At 37.2% G+C, this 25,317-nt stretch overlaps 1 protein-coding gene across 10 annotated transcripts in view; it reads right to left on the minus strand.

Moving 5' to 3' along the window:
- WDFY3 (WD repeat and FYVE domain containing 3) overlaps window positions 1–25,317 on the minus strand; it is a 290,160-nt gene that overhangs the window by 33,833 nt on the left and 231,010 nt on the right. For all 10 annotated transcript variants that reach the window (XM_049630812.1, XM_049630817.1, XM_049630814.1 and 7 more), the window contains 13 exons: window positions 24,057–24,225; window positions 21,377–21,540; window positions 18,655–18,803; window positions 17,419–17,539; window positions 16,514–16,599; window positions 14,731–14,811; window positions 11,705–11,759; window positions 11,325–11,444; window positions 9,385–9,502; window positions 8,346–8,452; window positions 6,643–6,796; window positions 1,731–1,822; window positions 1,294–1,506 (listed from right to left, as the gene is read on the minus strand). In XM_049630812.1, the coding sequence (XP_049486769.1) occupies window positions 1,294–1,506; window positions 1,731–1,822; window positions 6,643–6,796; window positions 8,346–8,452; window positions 9,385–9,502; window positions 11,325–11,444; window positions 11,705–11,759; window positions 14,731–14,811; window positions 16,514–16,599; window positions 17,419–17,539; window positions 18,655–18,803; window positions 21,377–21,540; window positions 24,057–24,225 (1,629 nt within the window). The remainder of the gene's footprint in view (window positions 1–1,293; window positions 1,507–1,730; window positions 1,823–6,642; window positions 6,797–8,345; window positions 8,453–9,384; window positions 9,503–11,324; window positions 11,445–11,704; window positions 11,760–14,730; window positions 14,812–16,513; window positions 16,600–17,418; window positions 17,540–18,654; window positions 18,804–21,376; window positions 21,541–24,056; window positions 24,226–25,317) is intronic.

Genomic DNA, 25,317 nt, shown 5'->3' on the forward strand with positions numbered 1-25,317 from the left:
GAGGGCACTCCTGTACTCCTGCTGTCAGTCAGGGCTGGGCCAAGTACAAAGACTTGCCATTGTTCTGGAGTGTTCCCAACCATCAAGCCTGGAAACCTCCAGGTTGCTTAACAAGAAGGGAGTCCAGGGGAGCCTGGGTGGCTCAGTCGGTTGAGTGTCCAACTTCAGCTCAGGTCATGAACTCGCGGTCTGGTCCATGAGTTCGAGCCCCATGTCGGGCTCTGTGCTGACAGCTCAGAGACTGGAGCTTGCTTTGGATTCTGTGTCTCTCTCTCTCTCTGCCCCTCCCCCTCTTGCACTCTGTCTCTCTCTCAAAAATAAATAAACATTAAAAAAATTAAAAAAAAAAAAACCCAAACAAGAAGGGAGTCCAACAGAGACACCCGCGGCAGGAACCAAGAAGGCTAGCTACGCTAAAGTGCGGGGCCTAGGGCGCTTGGGAAAGGCGAGTGGTGAGAATGGCTCAGCAGAGCAGGCCTTTTCCCCCAGTGCTGGTTACTCCTGGTGTGCTCTGGAGGATGGGGAGGAAAAATGGTATAAAGTCTCTCAACAGGGGTTTCCTCATCATGAGGGTGAGGGAACAATATAGCATTTGGGTGTCGAGTAACTAAGCGCTTGGTCTTTCTGTTCAGGTTCCAGGTAGCGGTCAGAGCAGCTAGGGCAGGGCCAGTTCCAGGCACTCCCACAGCATGCACTCTCATACCAGAGCACTGGTCATGCCTGTATCAATAATCCAATCCGGACCACTACTATCTGTTCCCTCAACTATTAAGAGCTTCCCAGGTGGTATTCTGCCCCTAATGTGGCTCCCCTACAGTGTATGTATGAGACTGTAGATAGAATGATCTTTAAGTTTCTATTTTAATTCTGGTTAATTAACGTACATGGACAGAATGATCTTTAAAGGATGAATATGGCCATGCCATTTCCCTGCTCAAAGTCAGCACTGGCTTTGTACTGGCATTGGGATGAAACCCCACCTCTGTATGCTGGGCCCCCAAGACCCCATCTTCTTCCCTGACTGTGCTCTTCCCATCCTCCTGCCAGATGCTGTGTAGACACAGGAACACCTGCCCCACACTAGTCTGTGAGGGGAAATGCTCTTTGAACAATATTTCTGTTCACCTGGACTGCAAAAGGGAGGAGGAAGCAATAATCTAGGAACCTACTGAACCTACTGGGTGGCATGGCTCTTCACTTAGCCTACACTTATTATATGGTCATTCATCATCTATAGCAATATTACAGCTTAAAAAATGAAACTAAGAGCATCAATGATGAAAATATCCATACCTGTTTAGGGATCTGACCAAAGTTATTAATGAACCCTATGGTGGCTGTCTCCTTTAGTGGATCATTTATGTTGTAGATATCCACTTGACCCTCATAAAAAAGATGGTGGAAGACATTTACAGCTTCTACTGCAGCAGGGCCTTGCTGTTTATAGCCAAAGATTAAGTCAATCCACTCATGCAGATGGGCACTCACGTAATCACATTCCAAAGCCTGTAATTTCAAAACATAGGTTCAGTCACAGGCTGACTTTTATTACTTGTTCAGAAAGCAAAAGAATTGGCCAGTGGTCAACAGGAACTAAAATAACTAAAAAGTTACAAGAACAATATCTGTAATTCGAACAAATGGGTGATGTCTTGCTCAAGGTCCTCTCTTTGTATTGTGGTCAGTGACCCAGGGAAATCCAAATTCAACTGCAAAGGGTACTCCGTTACCTCACGATGGACTCTGATGAATTCCCGCGGGTCCCCTTTTGCCCACGGTGGAAGGATAACATCGCCAAGCTTGGTGCCATTTTGTTTACAGCCTGTGCAATTGGATAAATTAAAAAGAAAATGAAAGATGGGATAAACCGTACTTTTACATTAAAGTAGCCAAGAAATACTGGCTTAGATTCATTACCTGAACTATGGAATTTTACCACCAGAAAGAACCCTCTGAGATCATCTACTCTGATATTTCCCTCAGTCTGCTCCTTAGAGAATTCCATCAGAGAGATTATGAAGTGTTAGCAAAACTGAGGGGCCCGCCCTGTCAAATGACTTCAGAAAATGCTGACTTATGCAAAGTTAAACATGTTTCTTCCTGCAAAACTCCTCAGAGGCACAGCCCTTCTCTAGGAGGGATATTAGACACAACATTTCTGAAGCGTAACTGACCACAGGACTCCTTTTTAATGAAACATTTTGTGAGGCTACTGTTTTGAGGTTAGAAAAACTGCTCAAATTCAATCCCCTTAGGACTGCACATTTGGAAGATCATTAGCAATTTCTCTCAAACCTTCTTTTGTTTGGGCTTTTCCTGAATGCTTAAAGCCTGGTGAGTCATCAGCAGTTAACCAGTACTGAGTTTCTTGTCTTAATGTTTTGACAAAATTTTGCCACTCATATGGAGGCTGCTGAAGGAATACCTAACTTCTCAGTCACTAGGGAGTTGGAGGGCTCTCTTTGCTAAGGAGGAAATGAAAATACCAGTCTTCCAGAAATATTTGCAATGCATGTCATTTCTCCTATTTCTGATTCTTAAACTCTTTAGAGAGCTCTGCAGAACTGACACATATTTTGCTCTAAGGATTCTCATTAAAAAACGAAGATCTGAAATCTAATTCTTTGGTGTTAGTATATCAGTAACAGAAAAAAAAAAAAAACTTCTGGAAAAACTACAGGGCTAACCTGGGAGAAACAAAAGTTGTGACAATGCATACAGGTGATATTTATTCCATGGAAACTGTTACTTTAAATCATAGACAATCTGAAAAATATTAAAGAAACTGTTTGCTATAAAATCTATCCACAACAAAACATATTAAGTGGAACTGGCAGCTCAGGAAACAGGTCTTTTCTTTTCATTTTTTGGAAGAACAAAAGGTTAACTTTAGCTTGTAGTTTTCTTAGATACAAATCAGATGATCAATGACTCAATGAACAGTAATGTTGACTCAACGGCAGTTGGTTAAATAAACAGTTACATGAGAAATTTTCAGAAGTACAATTGTTCAAATTCTAGAACACAAAGGCAGTTCCAAGTGAGGGCCAATAAAAATATTTCCCGTAAAAACAATCTTGTTTTTGTCACTGTTATTTGATGGCTTATTTATAATGTGGTATGGAGTGAGAACCACAAAAATCAGTTTACTGTTTAAAGGAATGTCTTTACTTGGTTGGAAAAATTGCCAGATGACTTAAGAAAAAAAAATAAAACAATCAAGTTATTACCATCTCTCCCCCTCATTCACACCTCCAGTCCACTCCTCTTGAAATACCAGACCCAATTTTTTGATAAGAAGCAATAATTCCCAGACTTGACATATAATGTACTTTTCAAAAAAATATGCTTATAATCCCTAATATTTAATGTGATACAATTTTATTTCACCAGAAATATCTGTAATTTTAACATTTAAAGAGAACACTCTTTAGTATACTCTTGGTCTGATTCTGGTACTCTGTAGCTCTCCTCCAGGTACATCTATATCGAGGGTATAAAAAGAAGACATGGGGGGAGGATGGGGGGGAATCGCTACACATCTCAGAACCAGGGCAAAAACCCAACCGCTCTTTTTTTTTTTTTTTTACATCATTTACTTTCTTTTTTGGGTAGAGGCCAAACAGTGTTTTGTTTTGTGTTTTTAATTTAAGTGAAATTTACTTAATATAAACTTAGCCATTTTCAATTGAACAATTCAGAGGAATTTAGTACATTCAGAATGTGGTGCAGCCACCAACCCTATCGAGCCCTAAAACATTTTCATCACCCCACAGGGAAACCTGGCACCCATTAAGCAGTTGCCCCCCATTCCTCCTGCCCTCCTGTCTCTGGGTGACCACCAATCTGTGTTCTATTATAGATTTACCTGTTCTGGATATTCCATATAAATGGAAAGAGACATTATGTGATCTTTTTTGTCTGGCTTCTTCCACTTAGAATAATGTTTTTGAGGTTCACCCATGTTATAGCGTGTCTCAGTAATTCATACTTTTTCATGGCTGAATAACATTCCAGTGTATGTAGATTCCACAATTTGCTCATTGATAGGCATGTGGCCTGTTTCTACTACTTGGCTACTGTGTGTAATGCTGCTACGAATAGGTGTGTATATGTACTTGTTTCAGTCCTTTTGGACATATATCTCAGAGTGAAATTTCTGGGTCATATGTGATCCTGTTTTTAACTTTTGAGAAACCACCATACTGTTTTCCACAGCAGCTCAACCATTTTACATTCCCACCAGCAATATATGAAGGTTCTACTTTCTCCACACCCTTGCTGGATCTTGCTATTCTTCCTTGTGTTGGTTTTTTTCATCACAGCCATTCTAGTACATGTGAAGTGGTACCTCACTGTGATTTTGATTTGCATTTCCCTAATGACTAATAATGGTGGGCATCTTTTCATGTGCTTATTGGCCATTGACCTCTTTTGGAGAAATGTCTCAGGTCCTATGCCCATTTTTTTTTTTAAGTGGGTTATCTTCTTGCTGTTGAGTTGTAAGAGTTCTTTATATTTTGGATACTAGACCATTATGAGATATATCATTTGCAAATATTTTCTCCCATTCTGTAGGTTTTCTTGTCACCTTCTCCATAATGTCCTTGGATACAGAAGTTCTACATTTTGATTAAGTCCAAGTCATCTTTTTTGTTGTTGTTTGTGCTGTTTCTTTTTTAAAGTTTATTTATTTATTTTGACAGAGAGAGAGAGTGCATGTGCATGTGTACACACACACACACACACACGTGCGAGCAGGGGAGGGGCACGGAGAAAGGGAGAGAGAGAGAGAGTTCCAAGCAGGCTGCCAGTGCACAGCCTGACATGGGGCTTGATCCCACGGACTGCAAGGTCAAGACCTGAGCCAAAATCAAGAGTCGGACGCTTAACTGACTGAGCCACCCAGGTGCCCTGATGCTTGTGCTTTTGATATCCTATCTAAGAATCCATCGGCAAATACAAGATGATGAAGACTTAGTTCTGTGTTTTCTTCTAAGAGTTGTACGGCTTTAGCTCTTATATGCAAATAGTGTTTTTTAAAGTGTGTGATTTCATGGAGGAAAGATGATTTATTATGAAGGTGAGCATGACAAAGAAAAGTGACTCTTTTTTAATTTACTTATTTAAAAGTGGGTCATTTAAGTGGATTTGTAAGTGGGCGGGGCTAAAACATTTTTGCAACATAAAACTGATCCATTGTTTCTGGAAGATTGGGGCTATCTCTTTCTTTGTATACCTCTCCATATTTTTTTCTTGGAAAGTGGTGTCCCCAGGGAGGAGAGTAGCATTCTTCAAAGGTGAATTATAAGTGAACACAGCAAAACACTAATATACATCTGTATCCAAATGCTGTGTATGCATTTGCTGTTTTTCCCTGTTCACCATCTGTTCTATTCCTTTAAGGAGCCATCACTCACTCCAACTCTAAGGTCCAGAACTTGGTGTCTTTAGCTGCTCAAAGTTGAGCTCCAGTCCCAATCAGAGATAATGAGAACCACTTTTAGGTTTTATGCTGGGGCTATTGAGAGAGTCTCATGATCTTTCCCATTAGACCTGAGGCTCTAATTTCACAAGGTTAGAACTGCCAATCGACAAATAAATACAAATTATTTAAAACAATTTTTAAAAAGAAAAATTACTCAGGTGTTATCAGATATGAACATTGCTCTGAATCTTCTGTTAATGAAACTTTTTGAAGTAATAATGGTTTACACGTTGAACTCTTAAATTCGATAGGATATGAGGTATGAAAAATATATCAAAACAGAACAGTATCTGGCAGGATTATTCTAAAGTGGAAACAATGGAATATGTTTTAAAAGAAATACTCAGAAACCTAGATCAGCAAACTGTGTTCCAAGAAACTATAGCCAAAATCAAATCTACTTCCTGAAATTGCTGGATTATATATATAAAGAGAAGAGAGTGCTGATGAAACCTCTCTCCTTTTTATAAATGTTGATTTGTCTGTTTCTAGAAAATACTACCCTAACAGGATATAGAAGAGAAATATTCTAAATTTCTAACTTTAAAACATATTAGTATGCAAGCTGAGAATGCCTCAGGCGATACAGAAGATTAAAAGAATACACTGGGGAAAAAATAATACATGAAAATTTGAGTATATCATTTCAGCAATAATTTCAATCATAATAATTTTTTTTCTAAAGTTTATTTATTTTGAGAAAGAGGGAGAGAGAATCCTAAGCAGGCTTAGCACTGCCAGTGCCAAGCCCAACAACGTAGGGCTCGATCCTATAAACTGTGAGATCATGACCTGAGCCAAAATGAAGAGTTGGACACTTCACCGACCGAGCCACGCAGGCGCCCTTCAATCACAATAATTTTCAAATAAAATTTTACTTCGTCTTTGTTTTTTATTGAAATAACAATATTCTGACCATTAGATATAATCTGGTCAATTTGTAAATTTTCCTAAAACTCTACATCTGAAACAGCTATTTTGAACATAACTCTATTTTTCTTTTTATATTTACTCCACACACTCGATTATAGTAAACAACAGCTGCTAAAACCACAAGGAAGTCTTTTCTTGTCAGTGTGTACTGCAGATAATAGTCAGGAAAGTGACATTTCTATTGGTTAACGTTCCTAAGACGGTGCCACAGCCATACGTACCTAGATCAAAGTTGTTGGAATTGAACAGGAATTCTGGTAAGTAAAAAAACTCTGGGATAAGTTCTTTCACATCTGCCATGTTGTGCTTTGATGCTGAATACCAGGCCTCACGTACACTGTGGAACATTCGGTCAGCCAGGTCAAAGTGGCCTCCCTGCAGGCGGAATGAGAAGACACCTCTCTGTTAGAGAACCATCCCCACCTTACAGCTTCTGTCAAGCTCAGGCGCTTGAAAAACCCACATAAATATATTTGGTGACAAATTCAATTTCCCATCATCATCCCATCGTCTCCATCATCCTGCATCAAAAATATAAAATTTTAAATCATCATGAAAAGAAAATTAATCCAATCCTTTTGGGGATATTCTTTACGAAGAGTGCTTAAAGTATATATTTTGTAATCAAAGTGAAATCCAAATAAGACTTTAAAAATCATTAAGAAATTAGCTTTTGGTGAGAGGGCAAGAGTGTAAGGAAATATGAATTCTTCCATGGTTTGATGATGCTCTCCTAAAAAAGAAAAGATTCTAATGTAGCCATGTATAGCCATCTATAAATGTGTGACTAATTTTATAAGTTAACATGACATTCAAGTTCTCACACTGCCAAGAATTAGGTGAAAAACTAAGAAGGTGATCAAAAGAAGTTATAGATACAACAAATTCAAATAGAAAAGGGTTTCTTTCGCTAACACAGCCTCATAGATACACCATCCTTTTCCTCAAACTCCTTATTGCTGAGTTTTAAGTGAACACCGTGTATCTGTCTTTCTGATGAAGCTCATTGCAGGAAATTGCCAAAGTCCATACGATTCCACCAAGGCCTGCCACCTCTCTGATGTCATCCTCTAGGACTTTCTCCCCCACTTACTCTGCTTCAGACGCTGGCTTCCTTGCTGCTCCTAAAACATCTCAGGCACATGACTGACGTGGGGCCCTCGCATGGGATATTCCTTCTGCCTAGAACACACTTTCTCCAGATGTCTGCATGAGTAACTGCCTCACGGCCTTCAAGTTTTTGTTCACATGCCGCCTTTCAAAGGGGACCTACCCTGCCCAGTCTATTTAAAACTGCACTGTGCCTACCCCTACCTCCTACTCCTGTGCTTTCCATTCCCCTTTCTCTGATCTGTATTTTTCTGATAGCATTTATCATATTTTAAAACACTTTACAATGTATTTATTCATTATCCTTATCTGTTTCCCTCAACTAAAATATGTAAGCTCTACAAAGTAGGGCTTTGGTCTTTACCCACTGATATCTTCCATGTACTTAAAACAGTGCCTGGTACACAGCAGGTATTCAATAAATATCTGCTGAATAAAGGAAACAGAATGTGGAGAAAGGCAATTATAATGAAGAAGACAGCAAATGAGCTAGACTCTACTACTCTTTTTTAAATTTTTGTTGAATTCAACCAGTCAAGGCTAAATTCCATATACCTGGCTGGAAAGCACATGGTAGGTACTTGCTTCTTTGACTGAAGGACCCTGGCACTTGTTTACTGTAAACAAATTCTAGTTAACTCATCAATTTTGATACGACATTCCACTTGAATTATGTTTGACTATTTTCAGTGACTAAAACGTCATAGGGCTTCTTGTAAGACAAGATAATGACATAAAAAAAAAAAAAGCGCCACAATTTTAAATAGAAAGGAGGCTTGAATGAAATAGAAAAATACTACATTTAGAGTTTTACCTGCAGCCTTAAGAATATCTGAGTGAAAGGCTCCATTCTTACTAGGTATGAAGCCACAATCATTGCAGATGAATAGTGGGTCCCATAGTGGTAAGCTGGAGTTTCTCCTGTTCAAAAAAATTAAAGCATGATTGAAAATAAAAGAAGAGTAAATATGGAAAGTAAAATTGGTATTAATAGGCTTGAAAACGTAACACACACGTGAGAGCTATGACACTACACACAATTGGTATCGGCATTTGTAGTGTGGGAACTTTATGGCACCGCTACTCCTCACTTACATACCTGGCGGTAATCCATCCAAATTAAGTAGAATTCAATGCCTTTCCCCACAAACTTAGCACATTTGGCAATTCATGTTTTGAGGCTTACTGTAACAGATAAACCTTATTAGCAAACTATCTTCCACTAAAGCAGGATTTTGACTTACAATTACTTTTTATGAGGTTCTGGCTTTGCAATGATGTATTTCCAAATTGTCTATGAATATTGTGCAATTGATAGTACTCTCCTTAGCGGGGAATAAAAGGTCCACATGTGGAATACTATTAGGCTTAGTTTTTCTTTCCTTTGTTTGTTTCCCCCATTTGAGGGAGACACATGATAAAAACTGAACATAATAAATAGTATACTGTTTTAGGAGGTAACCAATTATTATTACCACTATTTTTAAAGCAAAAGGGTTCCAAAAAGTGCATCAATAAGTTAAAAGAGAGTTTAATAAAGGAAACTATAATTCCTGGCTAAAATATGGTTAGAGATAAAAGCAGATGATCTGATGGAAAATCGCTGCGCTACACAAAGCAGACATATTTAGTTTTTGGCCAGTACCTAATAAGCTACCGAAAACATGACTTCTAAGCATGGCCATCAGTTGGCATGCAAAATCTGACAACTGTTAATATGTGTGCATATATAACGTATATAGATATGATGACATATAAGCAATTTGGGGAAAGATACAAGAATGTCAGACTGTTAAGTAATGACTTACTTTTAAAACTGAGGTAAAAGTCCAATGAAAAGAAAAGTTACGTACCATTAGGATCTTCCCAGTCTTTATATCGCTTCTTATATTGAGCTAATCGTTCATCTGTCTGTGCACCCATTGGCTTAGCCAGGTTTCTAAAGGTCTTGGGATTAGTAAGGTCTACCTCCTAAAATACAAAATGAAATCCAATTCCAAGTTACTATACACCTTTTGTTGTGACCAAGGTAGACATGGTGGCTATAGCAGACAATGATTTATACATGTTTGTGGTCACACTGGCAGAATGGGGCTCCAAAATAATGCCATACACCTACTGGTTATCTATGCTTTACAGACAGACACATGGCAGTTTGTCAACTGGTTCAGTATGAAGACAACTACTTTGGAAATTAAGTGTTCACAGAGGAAGACACTCAGGATCCAGGTCTGGAGAGGAGGAATAAGGGAAAATCCTTTCCAGTCTTGGCAAGGAGACAGCAGACTTAGCACAAAGGCCCTGATTCATCTTTATTTTCATTACCATTCATAACTATAGCACCAAATATCTTTTCTGTTCTCTTCCTTTCCCCCCCCATTTCACCCCAACTTCCTTTCTGAGTATTTTCTTCTTAGAGGTAATCAGGAAGTGAAATAAACTAGAGCACTCAGGACTCACACCATGGCCTGGTGTGATGTCCCTCTCTCTGCACGCTAGACCATGTGACTTCCAAATAAGATGGGATCTTTCCATCTACCACCAATTATTTTGAAAGCTCATTTAAAAAGAAAAATTTTTTTTAATGTTTGTTTATTTTTGAGAGACAGATAGAGTGCGAGTAGCAGAGGACCAGAGAGACAGGGAGACACAGAATCCGAAGCAGACTCCAGGCTCAGAGCTGTCAGCACTGAGCCTGATGTGGGGCTCGAACTCACGAACTGTGAGATTATGACCTGGGCTCAAGTCAGACGCTTAACTGACTGAGCCACCCAGGAGCCCCTTGAAAGCTCATTTCTAACTAACCTAATTCATATACTTAGAAGGGAACCAAAATTTACTACCTGAGGGTTTTAAAAGTAAAAATGTAAAATATATACCAGGGGCAATTTATGTCCTTTTAAAGGGTATCATGACCAACCCATTGGGCCATACTTGTACTTTAAAGGCTTGGGCAGGAGAAATGAATCCACATCCATGAATACAAGTTAAGTTAGTATACTTGTCCTCTCAAAATTGATATGCAAAATCAAAATACTTTTTTGGTTAATTCAGCAAACATTAAATTTTATGTTAAGTACAGGGCACTGTTCTAACAGTTGGGAACTGAGAGATATTTAAGATCATCTCTGTGCTCAAGGGACATACATGTGGGAGCTACTTTTTCAATGGTGCTGTACTGATAAGGTTTTTAAAATCTCTCTAAACTGTGAGGATCATTCATTGAGTAATTTTTTTTTATTTTTTTTATTTTTTTTTTTTTAATTTATTTTTGGGACAGAGAGAGACATAGCATGAACGGGGGAGGGGCAGAGAGAGAGGGAGACACAGAATCGGAAACAGGCTCCAGGCTCCGAGCCATCAGCCCAGAGCCTGACGCGGGGCTCGAACTCACGGACCGCGAGATCGTGACCTGGCTGAAGTCGGACGCTTAACCGACTGCGCCACCCAGGCGCCCCTAATTGAGTAATTTTAAACACAGCGATGACTCAATTAAATTACTGTTTCTGAAACTGGCTGCAGTATAGAGGACAGAGGGACACCAACCAGCAGATACAAATTAATTAGCACTTAAGAAAACCAAATAGATATTATGAATTAATATCTAAGAAGTTCATCAATGACCTAAACTTTGTAAAAACACCTCCAAGCTAAAACTCTTCTCATCTTCTTGAAATAAGTGCCTATTGAGAACTTTAAATTACAAAGTAAGTAAAACATTTAAGCGGCTGAAGTATCTTTTAATTACTTTTGAAAATGTGTTCCACTTACACAAAAACGATTTGAGATTTACCTCTGAGTCGTAATCTGCAAGGATCCAGGGGAAGACAGGATACTGCATGAGATCATTATAGGATCTGCCAGCCAAAGTGTTCAAGTGCATCAAATACTGGAAGTTGCTGATTTCACCTCTCTTGGGAAAGATAAATAAAGACTCATTTTAGGACAATTATTTCCATTACGTTCACTTAAAAAAAATTTATATGCAAAATAAGAGAGAAGACAGTTTCCTTCTTAACAGATTTTATAACATTTGTTTTCCTAATAAGAAGAGCAAAATATTTTTCATGTACATATCTTATGGATTACTGAATGTAATAATATGAATAAGTATATGACTTATACTATCTAACTATAAATTATGAATGAAGCTTATATTTTCATTAAGCCTACCTCCCATCTTTGAGTCACAGACTTCTCTCCAACCAAGGTGCTAAGCAACCCAGATCTAAAAGCAAGAAATAATTAAATTGTAGGCCATATCATTTTAAATCTGAGTAATAATAAAATTGAAAAATTTAACTGGTCCAGGAATTTTTCAAACTATGTAAGACCTATTATTAATGGGTCATGAAATCAGCTAAGTGGATGGTAATCAACATTTTGCATTTTTTTGTTTTTGTTTTTTTTAACATTTATTTATTTTTGAGAGATAGAGAGAGACCGGGCATGAGCAGGGGAGGAGCAGAGAGAGAGGGAGACACAGAATCTGAAGCAGGCTCCAGGCCCTGAGCTGTCAGCACAGAGCTCAATACAGGGCTTAAACTCACGAACCATGAGGTCATGACCTGAGCCGAAGTCGGATGCTTAACCGACTGAGCCACCCAGGTGTCCCTGTAATCAACATTTTGAAATATGAAGTAACATGGAATTAAACTGAAGAAAACAGAATACTGAAAGACATCACATGCAGTAAGGGAAAGTGCTTGCAGACAATTTTGTTTTAGTATTTGTAACTCAGTTTGTGAGTCCTGGGATGCAATGTAAAGTATATTCTTTTACTAAGGGTCATGGCCAAAGTTCGAAAAACAATGATCTAGCCCAACGGTCTACCTTTTACAATGATCCCTATGTAAACACATTTAAGGACATTAAATTGGAATAATTGAAATAGTATACAATATTCTGCACATACTAGGTGCGTGGTGCATTTCCTAAAAGAGATGTTGAAGAGTGAACAGAAAGATGAATATTTTATGACAGGAAAGTCATTGCTATTCAGATCATTTAAAATTATGAAGTTTCTTGGATATCAGACTTTCCTAGAATGCTGTAAAACCCTTTCCAAGGTTTAACAGTTTTACAATATTAATAATTAATGATTTGAAGATTGTGAGTTACTCATTGAACTGGTAGGAAAGCACTTAGAAGTATGTATTTTATTGACTGAAAGGAAATTAATGGATTTGTCAACCTTAGTTCTTAAACATATCCAGTTCAACAGTACGGCTAACACTTTCCACTTCTAGATAAGTTCTTCCTATCATGCAAATTGAATGTACAGAAATTCTCCCTGGAAAAAGAGCTATGTCGACTCCTCCACTTTATAAGAAAGGGAACAAGTGAAAAGGTTAAAGTTGGAAATGAATTTCTGCTTCTCGCCTTTGGGCTTTTAAAATATCTTTAAGAACTGCCAACTTGGCACAGAAAGTAGCAAGAACAATGAAATAAGTTGAAGATTGTCTAAGCAGGTAAAAGTATTGGCAATTTAATTACACATAGAAAAAAAGGCTCAATGTGCTGTAACCAGGCCTTTTATTTCCTGTTATTTATCTTAGTAACAACACCAATGATCAGGAACAGAACATGATCTGGGCTTAACAGCAGCATATTTTTACCATTTGTATTTGCTAAACAGCTAAAGAAAAAGAAAAGCAACAACTTAAAAGAGAAACATACAAACTTAATATAGTTAGATGCACACAGACTGGAATCAAATTTTATTTATGAATTATAGAATCCCCAGTAAAGTCTGAAGTCACTTTCTTTCAAGCTGCATTCATTTGTAGCCCCAAAACATTGCTTCTTTTCCAATGGATTATAAAGGGCTACCAGTTCCTGAGTGACTAAATGGAGCTGGGTAGTTGGATTTTTAAAATGGCTGTATCATCCACAAGGACTTTCTAAGATTAAAAGCAGCTAAAATGAGCATAAGGAAGTTTAAATTTAAATTGTTAAAAAAATTAAGAGGAAAACTGGGCAATTTGCTGTAACAAATATAGCAAGCAAAGGAGTAATATATCATTATAGAAAACCCCCATACAAATTGATAATAAGAACTCAGAGAAAAGGTTAAGTAGACTTCTTGTAGTGATCATTTCTCACTTTACATAAATATCATATCATTATGGTGTATACGTGAAACTACTATAATTGTGTGTCAATTATATCCCAATTAAAAACGATCAAATCTCTATCAATACTGCCAACAAAAAAGAATTCAGGAAAAAAAAATAGGCAAAGTTATGGATAATTCGCAAATGGTGATTTTAAAATTAAAAAAAAAAATTAATGTTTATTCATTTTTGAGACACAGAGACAGAGCATGAGCAGGGAAGGGGCAGAGAGAGGGAGACACAGAATCCGAAGCAGCCTCCAGGATGCAGGGCTCAAACTCACGAACTGCGAGATCATGACCTGAGCCAAAGTCGGATGCTCAACTGACTGAGCCACCGAGGCGCCCCTAACAAATGGTGATTTTAAATGGCTAACAAACATATTATAAAACTCAAGATTACTAAAATAAAAGATACGCACGTTGAAAAATTGAGAAAGCATTTTATAAAATTAGTAAAAATGAAAAGATAAATATAAAAAGCTGGCAAGCATCTGTGAGAAAAGTAACCTTATCCACTAAAGGTGGAATATAAATATGTATAATTTTTATGGAAATCAAGTTGGTTTTGTGTACCGAAAGCCTTAAAATTCACACCTCCCTCTTTTTTAACTAAGGGGACTTTACCCTAAAAAAATAATGAGCAATCACACTTGAACTATTAGAATAAGGAAACCAGAGAAAGGTAAAATATCCAAAAACAAGAGAATGCTTTAGACATACAATAAATACGTAGTCAATAAAAGTAATATTTCTGAAGAATTTTTTAAAAGCAGTGGGAAACGGTTACCTACAACAAAGAATGGAAAAAGCAGAATAAAAATCTGTGTTTATAATAAAAAACTCAATTATGCACATAGGACTATACGCATGCTTAGAAGGCTTGCGGAAATCGACCAAAATTGAGTGCTGATCTGACACGAGTGAACATGCACACCGTTTCTTTTTCCTTTTAATTTTCAGTATTTAGTTTTCAGTATTTCCCAGGAGGGGAAAACACTCATTAAAAATATAAACTGCTACTATGCACATGCACACCGTCCTGATTTCACTATTAAACTGACACAAGCAGCAAACAACCTACCCCTGCTCCACACTTGTGTTTGGTCGTTGTCCAGACACAGACTCTGAGCTGTCAGTCAGAGACGGCACTACGGCCAAAAACCTGGAAAAGAAAAAAACAGCATGTCAAAGTCAGGATCTAATAGGAGCCTCAAAAAGGATGATTCATTTAAATCTTAACAGCTGCATTTACCCCTCCACTACCTTTTCAAAGGGAATACACAATAACTGGAATACTCTGTTACAAAGCCAAATACAAAGGGCCGCAGCAAAATCTGTCATTTTGGATTTTAAACACGCTGTCACATTACTGGAAGAAAAGCCTTCTGACACTGATTCACAGAAAGGGACTCAACTTAGTGAAGTCCTAAAAAGTGATTAACAGCTAAATATTCATATGGCAGCGAGTAACAATGACAGCTAAACAAATGACAGAACAGGGACAACACTAAACAAGTGAAGATACAAGATGAGCAACTTTATGTGACACACATGTTTTTCAGAGTTACTTACAATGTCGATAGAAGTATTTTATTTATTATTTATTTATTTATGTTTATTTTGAGGGAGGGAGGGGCAGAGGGAGAGGGGGAGAGAAAGAATCCCAAGCAGGCTCCGTGCTGTCAGCGCAGACCCTGATGGGGGCTCAATCCCACAAACCATGAGATCATGACCTGAGCCAAAATCAAGAGCTGGATGCTTAACCAACTGAGCCACCCAGGCGCCCGCACCATAATTATTTTAAAGGCAGAAGAGGGTTATGGGAAAATTCTTAGAATGGATGCGGACCCTAAACTTGGTATATACACAGAAATTTCTCAGAGAAAAACAAACTCATCTCCTTGTAACAGCTGCTAACTATGAAGAGCAAATAATTTCTTAGTGTTGAAAACAACATCGCCTGTAGAAGTGAATGAGACAGATAACTAAAATTTCAGCCATTTGATTAGCTCTTCCCATATGTAAAAGGAATTGTGGATTACCAATCACCATCTACACCCACTTTAAGAACCACCCTCATCCCCAGGGGCCCACAGGTAATATTACTATACTGCAATGATAGGCAATGTTGCTTGGCATCAGACGTTCCTCACAGAAGTAATGTGAAATATAAAACTTCCGTTATTAGAGGGCTTGCTAGGATCTACACCACCCTTCAAACAGTTTAGAGAAGGTCTCTTATATCTGAGATCAGTTCATAAAAGCCTTTCTCTTCATATATCCAACAGAAATATTTTCCAGCACCATGTATATACATAATGCTTTTGAAAAGGTAAATTTTAGCTTACCAAAAGTAAAATATGATTAGGTTAGATTAACTTTTATTTGGCTATGCTAATTTTTTGAGGATGAAAATATCAGTCTCCCTTGCAAGGCCAGAGAAGGAGTCATATGAATATAATTTCTAAGGCAGCTAAGTCTCTGCACTCAGTAGCAAGGCATGGCATGATCTTCTTTTGTGGTAAATAGGAAAGAAGCCTATTTTGAACCTGAAGTACGATTTTTTTAAATTACTGTTTCATCATCCTTTTACAATGAGAGACACAGGACCCAATGGTTAAAGTAGCTTTTGATGATATCTATAGTGACCAGAAAGATGAACAGTATTTCACAACAGAGTAGCATCATTTTAAAAGCTAATTAGAAGAACCATGTTTCCAGAGCTTGGCAAAAATGAAACATTTTTTCAAAGAAGCTAATTTACTGATCTAAATCCTAGACTTCTAAAACTAGCTTATCTGGTACCAGCTTCCTTTCCATTCCTTCCCATGATAGCATTATAAAGTATTCCTAATAAACAATACCTTTGATAGACTTTATTTCTAATTCCTTTCTGAAAAGCAAGGAGGTAATTCCGTCCATCTCCAGAGAAAACTTCCACAGCAATAGGCTGAAATGATCAAAGAGAAAACATTAAGAAACATCACAAAAAAGGTTAGATATTAACTTTCCCACTATGAATATCTATATTGTTAAAGAAGTTAACTTTTTGACTGAAGGACACTTTTAAAGTCATGAATTCCCAGCAGATTAAATTACAAAACAAACAGAGCCAATTTGTTCAGTTCAATTTGTTTCTGAAATCTTTAACAGAATAATGGTAAAATAAAGTAATTTTAAAACTATAATTTAGGAAAATTATAGTGAAAATGCAATTTTTATATTAAAACATATATTTATATAAACATATATTTATATGTTTACATATTTACATAGTTATATGTTGATTTGGATGCTACAGGGAAAGCTGTGAGAACAAAGATATCACTCAGGTTTTGTTAAAAAAAAACATGTATTATACAGAGTTGTGCACCCATGTGACATGAGTTTGCCTATCATAAAATCATCTAAGGAAATACTGTAAGGGATAGTGTGGATCCTATAAAGGGTTTTCATGGCAAGTATGGGTTTTAAAGTATCCTCTGAATAGGAGTGCCTGGGTGGCTCAGTCAGTTAAGCATCTGACTTCGGCTTGGGTCATGATCTCACAGCTGTGAGTTTGAGCCCCACATCAGGCTCTGTGCTGACAGCTCAGAGCCTGAAGCCTGCTTCAGATTCTGTGTCTCCCTGTCTCTCTGCCCCTCCCTGCTTGTGCTCTCTCTCTCTCCCCAAATAAATACACATAAAAAAACATTTTTTTTAAATAAAATAAAATATCCTCTGAATAAAGGAACATGACAAAATGTTCGGTACTACTAAAACAACCCACCTGCAGGAGATACCGCCTTTTATGTACTTCCTTGATATCTTCATATGCAAAAATGCTGCATGTTCTTTTGAGTTGACTGGGACCTTGCCTGGCTCCTCTGGGGATAATTGGCTCATGCATACTATAGGCAGGCAAGAGAAACAAAGATAAACAAAACACAGCAAGAGATAAATTCACTGTTCAACAAAGGGTATGTTATTTTTAACATCTGAATAGGAGCAGGCAACAATATATCAGAATACTGATATATGTTTAAGTTATATTTAAACATATTTAACAAAAAAGCATGTTTAAGAGAATAATGTATCCACTGCTCAGTGTACAAAGAACCCTCTTTGATGATATAATTTTAAAAATCCCATGTTACAACTTATCTAACAGGCACAGCTGGTACAGTGTGTAGTCCCCCATAGTTTTAGAGGCCCAAGAAAAAGTTTTACTTTTTTTAATTGAAAGAAAAAAATTACACTTTTTGGTAGAAGAAAATGGTTTAATGTATAATATTAATATATTCATCTTTAAAGCAACAGCCACAAAATATAATTTTTAGTATTTTCATATGCAGCCAGGGGCCCATGAATGTGGCCCTGATTGTTGCTGACAGTAATTATCTGAAACATCTCCTAGGAATGGATCGCAGAGGCTGTGTCTACATTCGACAGTGTTAGGTATTCAAAATGTTAAAGAGAGAAGAACATGCTGACTAAGCTTTAAGATTTTTGTGCTCCTTCTGGCTTTGTCTGTCTTCTGGGTTTCTGTTACCCACTGTCATCCCATCACAGGACTGGCAGAAGAAAAGGAAGACAGACAAAACTCACTTTATTCCTGCCTGTGCTTTTGTCACACTGCTTCAAGGCGCAGAGGACATGGCCGCTCTTCCATTTGTTAGAGTACTATGAAGCCACCTGCATTTCCTCTACAACTGTGTCTGCACTAAAATTAAAAAAGGACAGTTTGCAAATTCTAAAGTTTATACACAGAATAATACAAGGAATTTGGGGTCTACTGCTATGAATGCAGAACAATTCATTTTATTTAATTTTCATTTTGATAAATAAGACAAGTGTTTTCTTACCTTCAAATAACTATTCCCCTTTGTGAATATTTAATGACAAATGCACACAAACTGAAAGATAATGTTACTCAGAACACAAGTTTTGGATTAAAACAACACTATGTAAATATATATTGTTTTCTCAAGATAGCTGTACTGTGTCTCTTCATTCATTTACTTACTTTGGAGGTAAGGTTTCAATATCTCTTATTTCCCTGGTTGCTGTCATTGTAAATCCATCAATCACATAAAAATGCTCTTTACCAAAAAGAAGTAGCCCCTCACTTGTATCTAGGCCCTGGACCCGAGCACAGCGGTACATGTGTTGAATCTATAAAGAAAACCATAAACATTCATTAAGAGAGTTAAAAAAAAAAACCCCAACAACCCTGATAATTTCTTTTTTGATATAACTGAAACAAAATGTTTTGAAAATATGGATTTAGTGGACAAACAGGATTTTACCGAGATGCACTCTGTTACGGTTTCCCCTGAGTTAAGCACATTAAACCTGAGTTTAAGCATGTTAAAAAGAATCAGCTAAAACTGCAATCTGATTTGCACTTGAGTTCAGTAAAAGGAGACAACCATCTAACTCACATCCAACACCTATCCATCCAATCCACTTCTCCCACTATCCACAGAGTACTCACCGTGTGCCAGGGACATCTGTACTAGGTTCTAGAAGCGATGAACAAGTTAGATAAGGAAGGAGACAGAGACAATAAACTTGGCAGAAAAAAAAAAAAAAGAGAATTGAGGTATGTATACATGTAAGGAGATTAGGATTGTGCTCTTTGTGAGTCAAGAGTGCAAATGGTCTGTTGATCCCGACAATCCTGAGTGAATCCCCCCAGTCCTGACACTTAGTTGTGGATTTAGCCAACTTTTTTAATTTCTCTGGGCCTCTCTGTCTGCATTTGTGAATTTCAAATCAACACTGGCTTGTTGTGAGAGTTACAGAGATAACATACGTAATCGTGTTAGAGACTGTTGGTGATCTTCTCTTTTATGCAACTCACTTTCGTCTTTTTACACAATATCTCCCAGAATGGGGACTGTGACATTTGTCCCTATTCACTCCCCACCTGGGGTCCTGCCTGCCTGGCAGACTGCTCTGCCATTGTACAAAGCCAAACTTGGCAGAAGTTGTATTTTCCTCATAGTCAAAAAGAGTTGCTAAATCTCTCAATGTAAGTATTGTTCTCTTTCCAACGGGCAAGATCTAGTTCCTTCTTGCTTAAACTCAGTTCAACATGAGTCAAGGAAAAAATATCAGCAACCAATCTAGAGTCAAACAAATGTCAGTCTGAATATACTTCTTGCACTATTTAAACGTAAATCAATTAGAGCAAAAACTGTACTTAATGAGATTAAAAGTTTGAAAAATGAGTGTTAGAAAACAGATTTTTCTAAAACATGCAAACGTAGTCAATTTTCAACACATCTGAACTACTTTTATAATAAAAATGTAGAATGTTATAGGAAAAAAAAACCAATACTTTGAAAATCATTCTATTGTAGTGTAAGATACAAACACAAAAATGTTTTTTGTAAGTGCATAGCTTGGTGAATTTTCAAATGCTAAAAATATGACACAGCCAGCATCCAGATTAAGAAACAGAACATGACCAAGACTTCAGAAGCCTCTCTTGTGCTTCCTTCAGACCTCATGTACTTTTATAATTACATGATTTTTAAAAACATTTTCATTCAAGATTAATTAAGCCATATATTCAAACAGAATTTTAAAAATCATACCCTAAGTTCTGGTTATACCTTAGTGGGTAAGATTTCAAGGGTTACACTAAGGCCTAATATGAGAGGCAAAAAGACCACACTTTAAAAAGTCAATATTCACAACATGTTTAACTCACTCATTCCTTCATTTATTTATTCTTTTATTTACTCAACTAATCACTTCTTCCTTCAGAAGTTTATTGGGTATCTATTAGGTGATTGGAACTGTGTAAGGCAATGGGGATTGGGATAAGAAACACTGCCTGGCTATAAGGAGCTTCCTGCCTATGGGAAGAGATAGGCACAGGAATATTCATGACATGATAAAGGAGAACGATACATACAAGGCACTGTAAGAGCACAGGGGAGGGGTATCCAAGCAAGCCTGAGCTGGCAAGACAATCAAAGAAAGCCTCCTACATCTGAGTATTAAAGAGATCATGGGAAATGAGACTGTACCAAATGGGAGCCCCCAGGATAGATTATTATGCACGTGATGGAAAGAGGGGCATCTTGGCAGAAAACACAGTGAGTAAAGCACAGAGTAAAGCACTAGTATTATGGATGTGGTCAACTGTGGGGCACAGAGTGCTGCTTATAAGCTTACTAGGCTTATAAGGCAGAGTCAGTGAAGTGAGCCTGAACAGGTCAGCAGGGTGTAAGAGGTCGGGAGAGAAGTAGAAAGGTAAGGCGGTCTTCTGCGAGTGAAGGAGATGGGGCTTAAATATAAGCCTGGGGATGATGACATGGATGGGCTGAAGATGCTTGTACATGGTTAATGGAACTATGGAGGTGTTTAAAAAAACAAAACAAAACAAGACCAGATTACTGAGTGGGTTGCGTGCATGGGTTTGAAACAGAAAATTATGGCAATAAGTATAGTCTAATAAAGGGTACAGAGATAGAGAGAGTAAACTAGGTATCAATGTTAATACTGTATTTGATGAAGCTTTGTGCTGTTTAGTGTGTTCGGATAGGTCAGAAAATCCTGAAAATGACAGATGTAGAGTACTGAATCCAAAAGGCTGCCTACTATTCACCCTGTATTTCATTTTAGGGGCTAAAATATTTATCTTCTGCCACCAGATAAATACCTATCAGTTAGTCTTGTAAAATGGAAACAAGTCACTTAAATACAATCCTTACTTTTTAGAAGCACAGTACCTTTTCTCCTTCCTCCAACAGGCGCAGTAGGGTAGCATTGTCTGTTTTCTCCTCCTCCTCTATAGAGCTGCCCTCAGCAATCTGGTCTTGTAGTTGCTCCTGGCTCTCCTCATCTCCTCCATCAGGTGCGGATCGAGACCGTTTTAGAGGAGGCTTGACCAGACCTATGGGATAATAACCATGAGAGCCATGTGACCTTGCAGGGGCCATTTGGGAAGCAGTTTGGGCTCAGGCAGTCTCTCCCACATATTTCCGAAATGAGGGAACTCTGAAAGGTACAGGGAGGCAGCACAATGCAGTGATTGAAGACATAGGCCCTAAAGTGAAATAGTTATGTGACCCTGGAGAATTATCTATCTGCTTTCTCTGAACTTCAGTTTCCTCATCTATAAAACTGGGACAAAAATACCATCTATCTTAGAGGGCTGTTGGGAGGATTTAATTGCTTATTCATGCTTAGCATCGTATTTAATAGTAAATACTAAATAAGTGTCAGATGATGATAGAGAGCTTAGCATAATTAATAGTAAGAATGGTGTTTCTTATGGACAGGTGTCATTGAGGGGGTATCATAAACAAATGATCAATCACTATCAGAAACAAAATTAAAGACAGCAAGTTATAAATATGATTATAAGAGATCCCACCTACATGGAAGGCCCAATGAGGACTATTTCAAGACTTATGTAACCAGCAGCAATATGGTCATTCATATATGAATCAAGGTGATCAAATCATCACATCATTAAAAAATACAATTCTTTAAAATACAGGAGAGGTGACCTAATTTGCAGGTTAAGGAAACATTCTACTGTCTATATTTTGAAAATTTTATTAATAACCACAGGAGGTGACATTAAAATTAATTGATGAGATGCCAAAGTATGAGAAGCACTCAAAATACACTCTAAACCCAACACTTAATTAAATTAATATTCTATACTTGTCCCAAAAAGTCATGTTACACCCACCAATGATAATTGTGCTAAGAATGTTGCAAAAGCTTAAGTCAGCCTTTTAGAATCTTATCCTTTGAGCATGAGTTATCAGAGGTTCTGCTCTGCCTTGAGAAGAACCTTCTTTTTATATATGAAAGAGTATAATAAGTAAGCAAGAGAGATCAAGTCCTGCTGAGAATATCCACAAGGGAGAAAAGCTTACATATATACATTATATATATATATATATATATATATATATATATATATATATATATATTTTTTTTTTTTTTTAAGTTAAGTTCTACGCCCAACGTGAGGCTTGAATTCACAACCCCCATATCAAGAGTCAGATGCTGTACTGACTGAGCCAGCCAGATGCCTCTATAGTTGCATTATTTTTAATAAATCAAAACTTCCAATTCTATGTCTAGCATAATACCATGCACAACACAGTAGGGACACCAAAATTTGTGGTTTTACCTCCATTGGAGATTAGGAAAATGAGGCCAAGCCAACTCAAGTGCCAATGACCCAAACACAGGTCATCTGACTAACTCTGAAGTATACCTTAGCTTATATTCAGTAAATTCAGCTTTGGACCCACTTGCGTAACTGTGCTGGGGCAATGTCAAGAAAATTAGAAGACTATAAACCTTGCTCAACTACTACAAGTTTCAAGGATTCTAGGAAAATGTTAGATTACGAAATACTTACGAAGTCATAGTCACAATGAGAAGATGAATATTATAATAATAAGAGAGATGGATCACAATTTTGATGGGGTGTTTTGTTGACATGGTCATATACTATGTTTTTTAATCAACTGGATCTGAAATTTATTTTTAATTTGAAGTCCTCAATTTATATTCTGAGGCTTTGTTTACAGAATATGCCAAGACTTTTGAATTTATCATGAATCAGAGGCTTAAATGAGTTAAAACAATGGACCGATTTACTTATTCAATATTGACTGAATCCCCATTTTGCATTGGGCATGTGCCAAATGTCATTGGTGAGAAGAAAAAGGATCTCTTGCCTCTGAGAAACTTATGTTTAGAAAACATAAAGCAGTGAAAAACACTGAAATTGCTGTAAGAGATATGAGCAAAATGTTCTCGGTGGACAGGGAAGTTGGAAAAGGCTTCAGAGAAGGAGGATTTGAAATCTGACCAGTGTCTTCAAGGTCTGGTGGGGTTTGTTAAGATTTAGATCATGGAAAAGCTGCAGGAAGGGGGGAGGGGGGGAGGGGGGCACACATATATAAAAGTACAGAATCAAAAAGTTCATGTCCAATTCATCATCTCAGGTATGTTTTACTATGCTCATAAAGCACAGATTTGGAATAATCTGTCTTAGCTCATAGGAAGAAATTTCTTACCTATTGTCTAACATGCACTAATAACACATTTAGTAGTTGTTTTAATTTTATAAATATTTATTTGGTTATCAGGGCATTGGATTAAAGTATCAGGTAACACTGAGAGTTCTGCCAAATGCACTAAAAACAAACTATCAGGCCAATAGGCACATTCTATCTATCTGTAGGCAAGAAAGAAGAGCCAGTCTCTTTAGTTCTAATATAGAAATCAATTTTTAAAAAGAGTGAAATTGTAAAATATGAATGGATACTTTTATCCCTAGGGTTGGCCCTACTCTGCAGTAGCTCATATTTTCATAAAAATTCAAATGTAAGAGACGATCCAAAGTCATTTTTAACTAAATCCAAGAGGAAGGCTGACCTTTGACCTTAGCAATAGTATCTTCGCCATGCTCTGGTTCTTGCTGTGTAGCTTCACCTTCTGAACTCTCCACAATGGCGTCCTGGACAATGGCTGGATTGCCAGAGGCTAGTCGCATGTAGTATTCTTTACTGTCATAACTTACAGCTCTTCTGTATCGAGCAGGTTTCTAAGAAATAATGGAAGAAAAGGATTCAGGTAGTTATTTTCAGAATTAAAATATAAGCTTCCTAGGGAAGGTATGGTGTCAAGACTTCATTATGTGTTACCTTTTTAAAGGGATTTTTGACAGACTATATTTATACACAAAAAATCCATACACTTTTGGGTTAAGTTTCTCTACTTTTAAATTGTATTGGTTTTTAAAACATACATAAGTTAAAAAAACATTATTAGCAGTTTTTCTTCTTGAAATAGAAATGAATCACCTCTAGTCAAATAATGTTTTCATGTTAGTACTGCATGGCCTCACTGTAGTAGATGTATTAGAAAACCTTCTTAGACAGTAAAGAGAACACCCAGTGTTGGAGAGCATCAAGTTGCAAGAGGATGTCTGGTTTGTGAGGAGCCTGGAACTTTGCAAAAGAAAGTTAAATAGTCAGGCCTAAAGGCCCATCCATTCAGTTGGAATCATCTGTGCCTGTGTTTATTTCAGATATCTGGAGGTAAAGACTTAGAACTGCACTGTTCTTCCCCATATTCCCAGTTATCACTAAAATTCTAGAAATTTTGACCCAAGATGGAATCAACCAGCTTTAGGCCAGATGGTGCTCTTTGGCTGGCCTGCCCCTCCAAGCTGATACATTCAATTTGCTAAAACATTCCTGTTGTTTGTTGTGTAAAAATAACATGATCCATAAGTCTACTAACTGAGTATATTAAGAACATATATAAGTCCATCTTGAAAAAGAAATTTATTACCTAGAAACATTAGAAAAGATATTTTTGGAATACGATTCAAGAGTGTTTCTTTTTCAAAATAATTAATGTTTAACCTAAAAATAAAGTCTCCAATTGACCCAGACCTTTTTTCTTTAAAATATAATGGAAAAAATAAGGTCTAAAATGTCCTACAAAACTGTAAAACCACAGGGAGAATATATGTATAGAAGTTCCTCGATTAGAATGAGACCCAGACTTTGGATTAACAATTAAAAAAAAAAGATGGAGTTTGAATCATGCTTTAAAACCTTCCCTTTCTAAACATTATTTCACTTTTCCTTTCTCATGAATAAGAATAGGTAATTAAAAATATTCCATT

This window comes from Panthera uncia, chromosome B1 (genome assembly GCF_023721935.1).
Source record: "Panthera uncia isolate 11264 chromosome B1, Puncia_PCG_1.0, whole genome shotgun sequence".
NCBI lineage: Eukaryota > Metazoa > Chordata > Mammalia > Carnivora > Felidae > Panthera > Panthera uncia.